The sequence below is a fragment of the Salmo salar genome, chromosome ssa02 (genome assembly GCF_905237065.1).
Source record: "Salmo salar chromosome ssa02, Ssal_v3.1, whole genome shotgun sequence".
Taxonomy (NCBI): domain Eukaryota; kingdom Metazoa; phylum Chordata; class Actinopteri; order Salmoniformes; family Salmonidae; genus Salmo; species Salmo salar.
The window spans coordinates 80804697-80821381 of NC_059443.1; the positions used below are offsets into that span (position 1 = coordinate 80804697).

Here is a 16685-nt window from a genome sequence, read left to right on the forward strand (position 1 = left end):
TGCTGTGGATTTTCTGTTTTTTGTCTCCATTCCCCAGATCTGTGCCTCGACACAATCTTGTGTCGGCGCTCTACCGACAATTCGTTCGACCTCATGGCTTGGTTTTTGCTCTGACTTGCACTGTAAACTGTGGGACCTTATATAGACAGGTGTGTGCCTTTCCAAATCATGTCCAATCAATTGAATTTACCACAGGTGGACTCCAATCAAGTTGTAAAAACATCTCAAGGATAATCAATGGAAACAAGATGCACCTGAGCTCAATTTCAATTCTCATAGCAAAGGGTCTGAATACTTATTTAAATAAGGTATTTCTGTTTAAAGAAATATATACATTTGTAATAATTTCTAAAAACCAGAATACTTTCCAAAAGCACTGTATGTATAAACATATATTTTCCTTTGTTTTCCACTAACCCTTCCCTAATTGCAGGAAACTAATGCACAACAACTACTAGGCTTCTAGTCCAGCTTATACATACTATGTTCATTTTACAGACACAATGTATTTTACAATAGTTATATTTAGTTTGTTTTTAATCCTATCCTTCAGTTACCCTAAACCTCTCCCATCTATCTCTGAAGACCATCCAGTCCTATCCTTCAGTTACCCTAAACCTCTCCCATCTATCTCTGAAGACCATCCAATCCTATCCTTCAGTTACCCTAAACCTCTCCTATCCATCTCTGAAGACCATCCAGTTTGATTTCTATTTGCCATATATTTTTAACTGTGCTGTTTCACAAAAGTTATTGACGTTTATATTCTCATAGTTGTTACAGATTGTAAATAAAAAATATTTTTTTTGCTAAAAGTATTATTATATTGTTGATCAATTGACTATGACTTTTCAAATCACCCAGTAGTGCTGTCTGCAGAGTTAGCTCCAGGTAAATGTTCTTCAGCAATTCCTGGACCTGTGACCAAAAACAAGCTACATATGGACAGTACCAAAACAAATGATCTAATGATTCTGTCTCTTCGCAGCTAAATCTGCAGAGAGGTTCATTGTATCCCCCACATATAGAACATTGTATTGGTTGCAAGAATTTTGTATAATAATTGAAAAATTCTAAGTTTTGAATCTGGCATCATTCATAATTTTCTTAAACCAATTTTGGTCTTTAATGCAGGGCTGACAGACAAGTGTCTTACTTTTTCCCCTTTCTGCCATTTTTGTGGTAATGCTGCAATTACTTGGTTGTAATTTTGGGTAGTGCAGACATTTCCACATATTTTTGTTAGCTGCATGTGTGACAACTCCACCAGTCCTATTTATGATATAATTTACAAAGATTATACCTTTTTTATCTATTCAATTTTAATTTTACTTTTATTTTTTTAGCGTTTAGTATATTTGAGTTTAACCACAATTTTTGTTGTATTATTTGTTCTGTCTTTTCTGGTAGATTAAACTGAAATTGCAACCATTTCTATGGCTTGTATTACTGCCTGCCGTACCAGGCGGTAATACAGCCCGACAGGATGCTTTCATTGTGCATCTGTAAATATGTGTGAGGGTTTTAGGTGACAAGACACATTTCTTGTGCCTCCTGATGTTGAAGAGGCTCTGTTGCGCCTTCTTCACCACACTGTATTCTTGGGGTCCTTCAATGCTGCAGAAGTGTTTTGGTACCCTTCCCAAGATTTGTGCCTCGATGCAATCCTGTCTCAGAGCTCTATGGACAATTCCTTCTACCTCATGGCTTGGTTTTTGCTCTGACAGTCTCATAGCAAGGGGTCTGAAAACTTACTGTTATGTAAATAAGGTATTTCTGCTTTTTTATCTTCAATAAAAAATCTACATTGTCTAAAAACCTGTTTTTGCTTTCTCATAATGGGGTATTGTGTAGATTGCTGATAGAGAACCAGTTCGGAATATGTACTTAAACAAAATGTGGAAAAGGTCAAGGGGTCTGAATACTTTCCGAATGCACTGTACAAACATCACAAGGAATATTCACCTCACACCTCAAAAAGCTCCATGAGGAAGAAAGGATTCCCAGATGATCTTTTAGATGTTCTGTCTTCAGGATGTTCTGGGTTGATGGCTGTTGGAGAGGGGAGGGTCAGTTGAGTGAGCTGGGGCCTTTTATTGCCCTTCCTCTGGGAGCCTGTCAGCTTGTGACATGATGAGAGAGTGAGAGAGGGTCTACCTGTTAGATATTCAGTTAGGCAAATTTAACAATGACTTGCAGGCAGTGAGTTTAGAATAACTATGACAAAAAATGAATACAAAGTATACCACCACCCAAAAGGGCACTTTAGAGACTGGAAGTGCAAAGGGGCATGTGTTCTACACAGGTAGAGGCCTATCTGTCCATGTAGCCTTTTGCAAAGTGGGCACTGCTTCATGTGGCAACACCAACACTCACCTAAATAGCCCATATGCCACTGGGTGGGAGAAGTTTTCATTGTTTTTGGGCAGCATTATGTGAGGTGTTATTATGTGTTGTTAGTGATGAGCCTTGGTCAATTTAGCTCGGAATATGACACCCTAGTCAATCTGTCACCTAATCCTGCCTAATGGGCAGGTCAGTCCTGGAGGAAAGTATTCGCTGTAAGAAGTAAGAGAAAACAACATCTGGTTGTTTTTAAATTACTTCTTATGACATTGCTTGCCAGAATAAACATTGTAATGGAGATTTTTCTCCAGTCTGCGTTACCCACTCCAGTCAGCAGATGGCGATTTGAGTATTTCAGGTGACGCTTCTTGAATGACGTGTAATCTAGTGGACTAAACGGAAAACGTCTTCAACAGCGACAAAAGGCTTCTGATTCAACCAACGCGGTGGTTTGCTAGCAAACCTAAAACCGAAACATTTAAGCTCTTTAGACCAATCTTGTGTATATTACTCTTAGTGTTTTGAACATAATTATATTTACGTATCTACTCGTTCTTTTAAATTGATACTGCACTAGGCTATTTGCCCGGAGCACGAGCTCACTAAACTAAAAGGAGAAAGAAGCTCTGGTGAAAGGAGAGGAAGAAGCTTTCAGAATGAAAAAGGAGGAAGAGGAGGCTATTACAGTGAAAGAGGAAGAGGATGATATTACAGTGAAAGGGGAAGATGGGAAAGAGGTTGTCAGAGTGGAAGAGGAGGAGGTGGAATCTTTCAGAATCAAAAAGGAGGAAGATTCCGTAACATTGAAAGAAGAGGAAGAACCTTTTGGACTAAAAGAGGAAGATGTTTTGGGAGTGAAAAAGGAGGAGGAGACTGAAGATCTGATTACCACCAGTGAGTACTGTCTTAAAAACAGGGGCACAAACTTTGCAGTTGTTGAACTAATGTGGGGTTTTAAGGGGCATTCTACTGAAGTTCTCCACTTGAATATGTTGTTCAGTACTGTAGGAATTGTTTAAGGGGCAATCTGCCATTGGTACATACATTTTTGGGACGTTTAAATTAGATTTATTGAATTCTCCATGTGGTGTATATTAAAGTTCAACTCATCTAATACAACAGGCTGTTAAAATTCAATATTGGAGCATAATTTCTTCTTAAAATATCAAAGGGATGCAAAAGGCATCCATTTCGTGGAATGACCATTTTACAGTTGCTTCACAAACAATGTTCTACAAAATCATGATGAAAGTGGCTATTTTCGTTCTATTCATGCCTCTTGTAAGACACTGTGATTGCAATAGACGGCCATCTGTTTGATGTTCTTGTTCACACAGGAGAGAGACATGACTATCGTGGATCCTCTGGGGAGCCTCAACAACATCCTGATGCTGACAAGGCAGAGAAGAGTCTCTGCAGATCAGAACACCAGATGGTACAGCTTGGTCTGGTCTAGATACATCTTGCTCTATCAGGGTCTGGGCAGGCTTTCTGTAAAGCACTTTATGTCAACAGTGACATCAGCATCCATAATGATATGTGTCTGTGTCACCTCTTTATGGTTACCAGGACAACGCTAGCCCTTCCTCCCTCCCGGAGTCCCCGTGTCGTGCCTCTCCCGGTAGCACCTTACTGCTGGGTATGAAGAGGTTGTCTGTGCTGCTGGTGGACTGCAGGAAAACAACGGGGCTGAGTGGAACTGTGAGAGGAGGAGAAGAGAAGAAAGGATCAGATTTGACACATCAAAGTAAGTGCTGTAGTTTAGTTTGAACAAATACAATAGATCTGCCCGCTGGTATCTGTTACCAGAAAGTTTCAAGATGATCCGATGTAAGGTGCATGTTTTACAAAAACATTTTCTCAAAACATTATGGATGTTACATTGTCTGTCCCAGTCAACAAGTCTTTACAAGACTCTAGAACACAAACTAAACTCAAGACACTTCAATGTGGTCTGTATTGCTTCATTATATCTGATCTACAGATATATTATTCTACACTACTGGTCAAAAGTTTTAGAACACCTACTCATTCAAGGTTTTTTTTAAATGTTACTATTTTCTGCATTGAAGACATCAAAACTATGAAATACCACATATGGAATCATGTAGTAACCAAAAAAGTGTTAAATAAATCAAAATATATTTTATATTTGAGATTCTTCAAAGTAGCCACCCTTTACCTTGATGACAGCTTTGAACGCTCTTGGCATTCTCTCAACCAGCTTCATGAGGTAGTCACCTGGAATGCATTTCAATTAACAGGTGTGCCTTGTTAAAAGTTAATTTGTGGAATTTATTTCCTCAATGCTTTTTAGCCAGTCAGTTGTTGTTACAAGGTAGGGGTGGTATACTGAAGATAGCCCTATTTGGTAAAAGACCAAGTCCATATTATGGCAAGAACAGCTCAATTAAGCAAAGAGAAATGACAGTCCATAATTTCCTTTAAGATATGAAGGTCAGTCAATCAGGAAGATTTCAAGGACTTTGAAAGTTTCTTCAAGTGCAGTCGCAACAACCATCAAGCACTGTGATGAAACTGGCTTTCATGAGGACCACCACAGAAATGTAAGGCCCAGAGTTACTTCTGATGCAGAGGATAAGTTCATTAGAGTTACCAGCCACAGAAATTGCGGCCCAAATAAATGTTTCAGAGTTTGTTAGGTTCTTATTTTTCAGAGTAAATAACCCACAGACACTAGAGAAGCTTTAACCAAGTTTATTTTTCCCAAAGGTTCTGTACAGCTGTAATCAGTCAACTCAACATTTGTCCCACTCAGATATATATATCCCACTTAAGACACTCCTTCTTCTCTCCAATCCTTCTTATGGTTTAACAGGAAAGAGTTAAAAGGGTAACAGGATGCCAAACCTTTATTACCCCCTTAAGGGGATCTGACCTCACCCCTCATTTCCTGACCTCAACCCCTCCTTCACCTAATCCACAGATATCCATCTGTCTTCCCTATATCAAACACGTCACTCTCCTCTCCTCCATCAAACACATTCCAAAGCCTTCTGGCTTTCCACAGAGAACCCTTAACTTTCTCCTTTGATTCTATGCTTCTTTTCTATCGTTTATTTAATATCTCAATGTTCAAAATGTCAAACCCAACAGTCCCTCCTCTTGAACAATAGCATCCTAATGTTCAATTCACATAAACTTGGAAATTGCTAATAAATGTATAAACAATGATAATTGAACATGAATTAAAAAAAATAACAAATGATTATAAAACATGATTTAAAAACAAACAAACAGATGAACAGACAGTCACCGCGAGGTGTACAAATTCAGAGACTTATAGCCCCCGAACTATGATCACACAACAAAATGCCTTTCCCATCTATCATCACACAACAAAATGCCTTTCCCATCTATCACCACGCAACAAAATGCCTTTCCCATCTATCATCACGCAACAAAATGCCTTTCCCATCTATCATCACCCAACAAAATGCCTTTCCCATCTATCACCACGCAACAAAATGCCTTTCCCATCTATCATAACGCAACAAAATGCCTTTCCCATCTATCATCACGCAACAAAATGCCTTTCCCATCTATCATCACGCAACAAAATGCCTTTCCCATCTATCACCACGCAACAAAATGCCTTTCCCATCTATCACCACGCAACAAGAAATGCCTTTCCCATCTATCATCACGCAACAAAATGCCTTTCCCATCTATCATCACGCAACAAAATGCCTTTCCCATCTATCATCACGCAACAAAATGCCTTTCCCATCTATCATACGCAACAAAATGCCTTTCCCATCTATCATCACGCAACAAAATGCCTTTCCCATCTATCATCACGCAACAAAATGCCTTTCCCATCTATCATCACGCAACAAAATGCCTTTCCCATCTATCATCACGCAACAAAATGCCTTTCCCATCTATCACCACGCAACAAAATGCCTTTCCCATCTATCATCACGCAACAAAATGCCTTTCCCATCTATCATCACGCAACAAAATGCCTTTCCCATCTATCATCACGCAACAAAATGCCTTTCCCATCTATCATCACGCAACAAAATGCCTTTCCCATCTATCATCACGCAACAAAATGCCTTTCCCATCTATCACCACGCAACAAAATGCCTTTCCCATCTATCACCACGCAACAAAATGCCTTTCCCATCTATCATCACGCAACAAAAATGCCTTTCCCATCTATCACCACGCAACAAAATGCCTTTCCCATCTATCATCACGCAACAAAATGCCTTTCCCATCTATCATCACGCAACAAAATGCCTTTCCCATCTATCATCACGCAACAAAATGCCTTTCCCATCTATCATCACGCAACAAAATGCCTTTCCCATCTATCATCACGCAACAAAATGCCTTTCCCATCTATCATCACGCAACAAAATGCCTTTCCCATCTATCATCACGCAACAAAATGCCTTTCCCATCTATCATCACGCAACAAAATGCCTTTCCCATCTATCATCACGCAACAAAATGCCTTTCCCATCTATCACCACGCAACAAAATGCCTTTCCCATCTATCACCACGCAACAAAATGCCTTTCCCATCTATCATCACGCAACAAAATGCCTTTCCCATCTATCACCACGCAACAAAATGCCTTTCCCATCTATCATCACGCAACAACAAAAATGCCTTTCCCATCTATCATCACGCAACAAAATGCCTTTCCCATCTATCATCACGCAACAAAATGCCTTTCCCATCTATCATCACGCAACAAAATGCCTTTCCCATCTATCATCACGCAACAAAATGCCTTTCCCATCTATCATCACGCAACAAAATGCCTTTCCCATCTATCATCACGCAACAAAATGCCTTTCCCATCTATCATCACGCAACAAAATGCCTTTCCCATCTATCATCACGCAACAAAATGCCTTTCCCATCTATCATCACGCAACAAAATGCCTTTCCCATCTATCATCACGCAACAAAATGCCTTTCCCATCTATCACCACGCAACAAAATGCCTTTCCCATCTATCACCACGCAACAAAATGCCTTTCCCATCTATCATCACGCAACAAAATTCCTTTCCCATCTATCACCACGCAACAAAATGCCTTTCCCATCTATCATCACGCAACAAAATGCCTTTCCCATCTATCACCACGCAACAAAATGCCTTTCCCATCTATCACCACGCAACAAAATGCCTTTCCCATCTATCACCACGCAACAAAATGCCTTTCCCATCTATCATCACGCAACAAAATGCCTTTCCCATCTATCATCACGCAACAAAATGCCTTTCCCATCTATCATCACGCAACAAAATGCCTTTCCCATCTATCATCACGCAACAAAATGCCTTTCCCATCTATCATCACGCAACAAAATGCCTTTCCCATCTATCATCACGCAACAAAATGCCTTTCCCATCTATCACCACGCAACAAAATGCCTTTCCCATCTATCACCACGCAACAAAATGCCTTTCCCATCTATCATCACGCAACAAAATGCCTTTCCCATCTATCATCATGCAACAAAATGCCTTTCCAGCTGAATCTTCGGTCTTGTTATATGTCAGATGGAGCGGCTTTTAGTTTCTCCGCATCCCCGTTCTGGTTCCTAAGAGAGTGATCGCACAAGACTTGGAGAGCAACAAAAAAACATAAAACATACCATTTGGATAGAGAATGGTGTTTCTCATGAGTCTTATAATGAAACCCCCCGTCTATTTAATTCCTAATGAAGTTGATCATTCTTCATTAGGAATTTTTAATATTAAAATGTTTCCTCTCCCTTTCTTTCCCTGTCCTTCGGAAACCGTTTAGATACCTCTTCAAAACATCTCATTCTCTTCTCTGTAACCATCATACCACATTTAAAAAAAAAAAAGTTCATTTTTGGTTTGGTAACCCCAATGCTAATTTCTCGTGACCCCTCCAGCCTTTCGTCCATTCCAGAATCCCATTTCAGAATCCCATTCCAGAATCCCATTCCAGAATAAGACGACATCAGATGTAAATGTATTTAAAAATAAAACCACATAAAACGTCTAATGATTTAGACAAACCCTAAGACCTTCTGCATTTGCAATGAGTGTTCGGTCATATCATTTAAATGTGTTGCCTTTAGAATCCATTCCCCTGGCATTTAGCCTAGAATCTACAACCCTAAATACGCTTTCCTGTGGCAAATTTAGCCAATTTCTCATCGTAAGGAATCCGCAATATATACATGTGGTTCCATAACACTTTATCTCACCAAGGCAGTCGCCTTACCCATTTCGTCTGCTCTACGATTACCTGTGGTGATTTCATCTGTACGACTAGTATGAGCTTCACATTTCACCACTGCTACTTTACTGGTTAACTGATATTCTTCTAATAATTACCTCCAGACCATTTTTATTGGTGTTCCTGTCGCTGTTAACCTGCCCCGTGGTGACCACAATGTACCGAAATCATGAACTACTCCAAATGCATACCACACACAGCGTACCTCGTTACTCTGTTCCCTTCTGTGTTCATGTAACTAGAGCCATCTGTGTACAATACTTTTCCCGATTCCAATGCTGTCTCCTGCAAATCAGGTCTAGGTTTTGGAGTAATCTGATCTGGGTCACATGTATGCGATTCACCCTCCCCATGCAACGACATTAACGACGCAGGATTCAAAGCACCAATCTTATGAAATTGTAGATTTTCCCCATTTAACGTTAACTCCCAGTTTGTCCATCTTGCACTAGTAAAATGTTGTGCTTTCGTGCTGTCCACTATGGTTGCTACTGCGTGTGGAACATACAAATCTATTTAGTTTTTTACCATTGTACTGGAAGCCGTGTTATGCAACACCATTTCTGTCGCCTGTACTGCCCTTAAAAATTGAAAACCTCAAATAGTTGCCTCTTCACTGTTGACGTTGAGACTTGTGGTTTGCGGGTACTATTTAACCTCTCTGTGAAATGTGGGATGCTAGAAGCTACAGCTAAAAGGAATCACTAACCTTTGATGATCTTCATCAGATGGCACTCATAGGACTTCATGTTACACAATACATGTATGTTTTGTTCGATAATGTTCATATTTATATCCCAAAATCTCAGTTTACATTGGCGTGTAATGTTGAGAAATGTTTTGCCTCCAAAAACTTCCCGGGAGAATGAGCACATCAATTAAAAGAAATACTCATCATAAACGTTGATAAAATATACAACTGTTATTCAAAGAATTATAGATAAACTTCTCCTTAATGCAACCACTGTGTCAGATTTCTAAAAAACTTTACAGCGAAAGCACACTTTGAAATAATCTGAGTACGGCGCTTAGACACCAAACCCGCCATTTTGTGGAGTCAGCAAATCTCAGAAATAGTATTATAAATATTCACTTGCCTTTGATGATCTTCATCAGAATGCACTCCCAGGAATCCCAGTTCCACAATAAATGTGGTTTTGTTCAATAAAGTCCATCATTTATGTCCAAATACCTCCTTTTTGTTTGCGCGTTCTGTGCACTACTCCAAATACAGGAAGCGTGCGGAAAATATCACGACGAAAAGTCAAAGAAAATGTATTTACGTTCGTAGAAACATGTTAAACGATGTATAGCATCAATCTTTAGGATGTTTTTAACATAAATCTTCCATAATATTCCAACCGGACGATTCCAATGTCTTCAAAAAAGAAAAGAAACGCAGCTAACTCTCATGTGAGTGCGCGCCACTGAGCTCATGTCATTTCCACAGTCATCTGATTCCACATGCTCTTATTCTCTCCCCATTCACAGTAGAAGCATGAAACAACGTTCTAAAGACTGTTGACATCTAGTGGAAGCTGTAGGAAGTGCAAAATGACCCCATAGACACTATGTTAGATAGGCAATCACTTGAAAGAACTACAAACCTCAGATTTCTCACTCCCTGGTTGGACTTTTCTCAGGTTTTTGCCTGCCATATGAGTTCTGTTATACTCAGACATCATTCAAACAGTTTTAGAAACTTCAGAGTGTTTTCTATCCAAATCTACTAATAATATGCATATCCTACCTTCTGGGCCTGTGTAGCAGGACATTTACTCTGGGCACGCTTTTCATCCGGACGTCAAAATACTGCCCCCTACCCCAAAGAAGTTAACAATTGTGGTTACTACATGATTCCATATGTGTTTTTAATAGTTTTGATTACATTCAATTCCCTGGCAACAGCTCCAGTGGACATTCCTGCAGTCAGCATGCCAATTGCATGCCAATCTGTGGCATTGTTGTGACAAAACTGCACATTTTAGAGTGTCCTTTTATTATCCCCAGCACAAGGTGCACCTGTGTAATAATCAAGCTGTTCAATCAGCTTCTTGACATACCACACCTGTGAGGTGGATGGATTATCTTGGCAAAGAATAAATGTTCACTAACTGGGATGTGAAGAATTCTGCAATCTTTTTTTCAGCTCATGAAACATCCAACACTTTACATGTTGCAATTATATTTTTGTTTATTGTAGTTACTATCAGTTTTAGGAACATCTACCCAAAATATTTCACCTTATTTTTTACTTTACCCAAAATATGACATTGGCGATAGTCAAAATGTTGAAAATCTGTGAACGTCTAAATAAGAAGTTGGGCCATTTAAACAGCATGTGTTGAACCCTTTCAACAACGGGGAGATGTTACTGATGTGCTTTGTGTCTTCGACGTAAAAACACATTTTGGACTTCCACTTAAAATTACTTTTTTACTTATTTTATGTATAAGGAAGTGTGTAGGTCGCATTCTGTATCATACAGCTATGAAAGTTATATATTTAGAACCACCTGCTCGATTGGAATCCAGCGATGTCTGTGTCTTGAGTGTCCTAGAACTGTTTCGTTTTTTGTGTCCTGACTTGTAAAACAGAATGAATAAGTAATGTAAAACATTATCAGTAATTACCAGGAAGCTCTACAACATTTGTTTTAAAATCACACCAAGATTGTTAACTGGCCTCCGGTTATTGAGGGATCTGATTAGGATTTACTCTCGTAGCAAGGCCGTTTTATCATCTGGAAGTTTTATTCAGGTCTCTATTTAAAATTTTAACACAGTGTCTTTGGCAGGAGAAAGACCAGACTCAGAGGAACCAGAGCCAGGGACGTCCAAACCAGCAAGACGACACCACTGCTCCCAGTGTGGAAAGAGTTTTAACCAGAAAAGCTACCTGAAAATACACGAGAGAATACACACAGGGGAGAAACCTTACCACTGCTCCCAGTGTGGGAAGAGTTTTAAGCGGTTTGACGCCCTCGAAGGGCATGAGCGTATACACACAGGGGAGAAGCCTTATCACTGCTCCCAGTGTGGAAAGAGTTTTAAGCAGAAAAGCTACCTGAAAATACACAAGAGAATACACACAGGGGAGAAGCCTTACCACTGCTCTCAGTGTGGCAAGCGTTTTAACCTGTTAGGGGCACTGAAGCAACATGAGAGAATACACACAGGGGAGAAGCCTTACCACTGCTCTCAGTGTGGCAAGTGTTTTAACCTGTTAGAGGCCCTGAAACAACATGAGATAATTCACACAGGGGAGAAGCCTTACCACTGCTCCCAGTGTGGAAAGACTTTTAGCACGGTATGTAACCTGAAAATACATGAGAGAATACACACAGGGGAGAAGCCTTACCACTGCTCTCAGTGTGGCAAGTGTTTTAGCCAGGCAGGTAACCTGAAAATACATGAGAGAATACACACAGGGGAGAAGCCTTACCACTGCTCTCAGTGTGGCAAGTGTTTTAACCTCTTAGGGGCCCTGAAACAACATGAGATAATACACACAGGGGAGAAGCCTTACCACTGCTCCCATTGCGAGAAGAGTTTTAAGCGGTTAGAATCCCTCGAAGGTCATGAGCGTATACACACAGGGGAGAAGCCTTACCACTGCTCCCAGTGTGGAAAGACTTTTAATCGTTTAAGGGACTGCAAAAATCATGAGAGAATACACACAGGGGAGAAGCCTTACCATTGCTCTCAGTGTTGCAAGTGTTTTAACCTGTTAGGGGCCCTGAAACAACATGAGAGAATACACACAGGGGAGAGACCTTACCACTGCTCCCAGTGTGGGAAGAGTTTTAACCATTTATGGAACCTGAAAAGACATGAGCGAATACACACAGGAGATAATAATTACTTCTCCTAGTGTGAATATTTAACATCACATTGACTTAATTATTCTAGTGTGTAAATTGATATTTTAGATCACATTGACTTAAAATTCATCAGAGAACGTACACAGTGCTCCAATTGTCTTATATTGTTGACTGAGAATGTGTTTACCTGTTTATAACATATGAAATTGAATTGTACAAAGTATACTCAAACATGTATTTTTTTATTACAAAACATGAAGTGAATATGGAGTATTTCTGTTTGAATATAAAGTAGATCAGATTACTTCTGTTTTAAATGGTCTTTTTTTAAACTCTGACTGTGTTTGTCTTTATCTGAGTGTCATTCCTTCAGCACTACAGATAATCAAGTGATATTTGGATGTGATGCATTTGCTCCATTGTTTACATTTGCATTGTTGGTCCACTGATGATTTAATTAAATAAAAATGTTCAGACTCTGTAATGGAAAATGTTAATTGTATGTGTCCACATAACTGAGTATGTGACTAACCTTGTGAAACTGACCTATTATAATCTCCTGTTCTTGGGAGTATCATCCTGCGTTGCAAACTAGCTGCACCTGTGCCCTTGAATGAATAAAGTCCCTCCCAGGAACAGGAAACTATAAAGAAATGTGCTCATCACCCAATGCTTCAGGAATTCAGATTGTCTACACTGCGCTGTGTAACTCTGTTATTCTCTCTGAGCTCAGAAATAAAGAATCTTGGTTTGACTTGGACTCCAGTAGATGCTTATTTTATAATATCCACCACAGATTGCTGTTCCATCATTGTCTCAAAGAAGAGTTCCTTGTTCCACTTTCCTGGGGGCATTTACAAGCCTCCCACTGGTTGAATAAATGTTGTGTCCGCGTCATTTCAACAAAACAAATCCAGGTGATGATGTTTGATTAATGTGGAAAACTGATTGGATTTGTAAAAAGCCATCAACATCAGGTATTTTTTATTTTTCACCGAACTGGCAACCTACATGTATATCTCACTGGTCACCCCAAAAGCCAATTCCTCTTTTGGTCGTCTTTCCTTCCAGTGCTCTGCTGCCAATGACTGGAACAAACTGTCATTGGCAACAAACAATCTCTGAAGCTGGAGACTCATATCTCCCTCACTAGCTTTAAACACCAGCTGTCAGAGCAGCTCACTGATCACTGCACCTGTACATAGCCCATCTGTAAACAGCCCATCTACCTACCTCATCCCCATACTGTATTTATTTATCTTGCTCCTTTGCACCCCAGTATCTCTACTTGCACATTCATATTCGGCACATCTACCATTCCAGTGTGTAATTGCTATATTGTAATTACTATTTATTGCCTTAACTTACCTCATTTGCACTCACTGTATATAGACTTTTTGTTTTCTTTTGTTCTACTGTATTATTGACTGTATGTTTTGTTTATTCCATGTGTAACTCTGTGTTGTTGTATGTGTCTAATTGCTACGCTTTATCTTGGCCAGGTCGCGGTTGCAAATGAGAACTTGTTCTCAACTAGCCTACCTGGTTAAATAAAGGTGAAATACATTTAAAAAAATAATAATTTTAAACATCCAATGACAGGTGACATTTTGTGTTGATTTCATATTGAATTCACTTTAGTTGAGGACTCAAAGAAATGTAAATAGAAACTAGACGCACAACTGACGTCTGTACCCAGTGGGCTGGTTTGAATAAGCAGCAGGTGTTGGATCAATATCCACCTTTGTTAAGTTTCCATGCAATGTGCGACAGATTTCCATGTGAATATTCTAAAATATGCATATAACAATATACGCGCTTTCCCACCAGAAATGTTTGCATCAAACAGACTTATTGCAGATTAAAGGCTTTGCATTATGACGCAGTGCACAAAAAAAACGTTTGCTGTTAAATTCCCATGTACAGAATGAAAAATATAAGTTAAATGGGTTTCCATCACGTTTTCAACACTACTGATGGTTTTAAACTGTTGAGTGAAATAGCAAACGTGCTCTTGTCCCGTGTACTGTAGCCAACATCTCACATTACAGTGCGGGTAGGCTACCTACATGATGAGATTATTATGGATAAGAGCCATATTATTTTATTTGTCAAATGACAACCAACCATCGATCATCATGTCACCAGAATAAGACCATCAAAATGTATTGGAAAGGAGCATCAAGCTCATCACGTGCAGTTTCACCACCCTGTGAAGTTCATAATTTATTTCATCTGTAACCTAATAAACTGCATTGGTTCCCAAGTCGTAGTGGGAGGACCACACAACATATCATCATGTGACTCCAAGTTAACTAATATGTGATGGTTATATAAATATTTGCTCATAAAGGAGTTTCCACCGCCAATTCTCGCTTATACATGTTTACTGACACAAAATAACCCCACCATGTCAAACGAACTAACAAATCGTCTGTCTGCATTTATAAAATGGTAAAGGCATATCCTGTTTCCATCAGCCTGGTCATCACTTTTGAAATGGTTGGATCAATATCCACCTTCATGACATGGATTAAGCCTGATTTGGAATGTCTGAGTAGTTCTATATGATGTCATAATACACCCCTCTGATAATCAAGTGATATTTGGAATGTCTGAGTAGTTTTATCTGATGTCATAATACATCTCTCTGATAATCAAGTGATATTTGGAATGTCTGAGTAGTTCTATATGATGTCATAAGACACCCCTCTGATAGTGATCCATTTGCTCCATTCTTTCCATTTCAGTTGGTTTCCCACTCTGATAATTTATATCTGACAGGGGGGCTTTAAAGGAATAGTATGGTGACATCTTAGTGGGACTTGAAATAAATAGTATGGTCACATTTTTAAGATTTGGCTCAGTATGCTTACAATGATGTGAAAAAATATAAACTATTTATTGATAATGTATTTTCCTATTCAGCTTCTACATCTGCATAGAGGCAAACAGTATCTTAAAGTTTATAAAGTAATAATTATACACTTCTATTTTAACAATTTGAATTATTATTTATCAAAAGCTCCTATACCAACAATACACTTCAGTGTTGAAGTCAAGAAGAGAATGGGCTGATGGGTGGTGGTGCTACTCTATAGGTAAGGCTGTCCAATATGAATGTTCATTACACACAATAGGTTGACTGGGGAGGTGATGTACCACAGTCAAAGTCCTGCAATAAAAGCTAAGACACTAATATTTGTGTAAACTATACATAGTTGTGTTCTGTGGTTGTCCCTGAGTTGGCTGATATCCCATTTCATGGGGTCACTCCATAGTTAAAGCTAAACAGTGACTATAGAACATCTACACCCCCTTTAACTTTTTTTTTCACATTTTGCTCCCTTAAAATTAAATCTAAAAATGGATTAAGTTAGATTTTATTGAACATGTTCTACAATTATTATTGTTTTATATCATAATTGAAGAATTCCGTCACCCACCCGAGTTAATACTTGGTGGAAGCCATTACAGTTTAGAATAATTTTCATTTAGATTCTACCAACTTTTCACAACTCTTTGTCAAAACTGCTTATTGAAGGACAGCGATATTTAAACCTGATTCTCTCTGATTTTTTCAGCAGATTTAAGTCAGGACTGAGAACAGACCACGTAGGAACACTCAACAAGTCTTGGAAAGCCATTCTGGTGTGTCTTGCGTTCTTTTTGTAATTTTTTGCACACAGGAATGGGCACCTTCTTATGTTTCCCCAGGCGATCCCAGTTCAACATGACAAACTGCCTGTAGGCAGTGTAGCATAACTTCCTATAGGCAGTGTAGCATAACTTCCTGTAGGCAGTATAGCATAACTTCCTGTAGGATTTTAAAGATGTGGTATTTCCTTCTGAGTCCAGTGTATATTGTGTGATCAAAATCTACTACATAATGATTTTGTTTTTTTAGTTTACCAAACATATAGTTGAAGTTGGAAGTTGACATACACTTAGGTTGGAGTCATTAAAACTCATTTTTCAACCATTCCACACATTTCTTGTCAACAAACTGTAGTTTTGGCAAGTCGGTTAGGACATATACAGTGAGGGGAAAAAAGTATTTGATCCCCTGCTGATTTTTTACGTTTGCCCACTGACAAAGAAATAATCGGTCTATAATTTTAATGGTAGGTTTATTTGAACAGGGAGAGACAGAATAACAACAAAAAAATCCTGAAAAACGCATGTCAAAAATGTTATAAAATTATTTGCATTTTAATGAGGGAAATAAGTATTTGACCCCTCTGCAAAACATGAC

The 16685-nt window shown here is 39.0% G+C and overlaps 1 protein-coding gene and 1 long non-coding RNA gene across 5 annotated transcripts in view; both read left to right on the forward strand.

Moving 5' to 3' along the window:
- The window catches only part of LOC106592333 (zinc finger protein 135), a 92964-nt gene extending 79780 nt beyond the window's left edge, over positions 1-13184 (forward strand). For 2 of the 4 annotated variants that reach the window (XM_045713130.1, XM_045713119.1), the window contains exon 4: positions 11405-13184. In XM_045713130.1, the coding sequence (XP_045569086.1) occupies positions 11405-12480 (1076 nt within the window). In that variant the 3' untranslated portion in view covers positions 12481-13184. Of the gene's footprint in view, positions 1-2743; positions 3241-3683; positions 3782-3915; positions 4094-11392 lie in introns of those variants that run through there. The other 2 variants (XM_045713109.1, XM_045713114.1) reach the window with 2 other exon arrangements.
- Positions 13185-15191: 2007 nt separating this feature from the next.
- LOC123736789 (uncharacterized) lies at positions 15192-16142 on the forward strand. The gene is made up of 3 exons (XR_006766402.1): positions 15192-15267; positions 15456-15531; positions 16015-16142. It is a non-coding gene; the product is annotated as an uncharacterized lncRNA (long non-coding RNA).
- Positions 16143-16685: the final 543 nt, after the last annotated feature.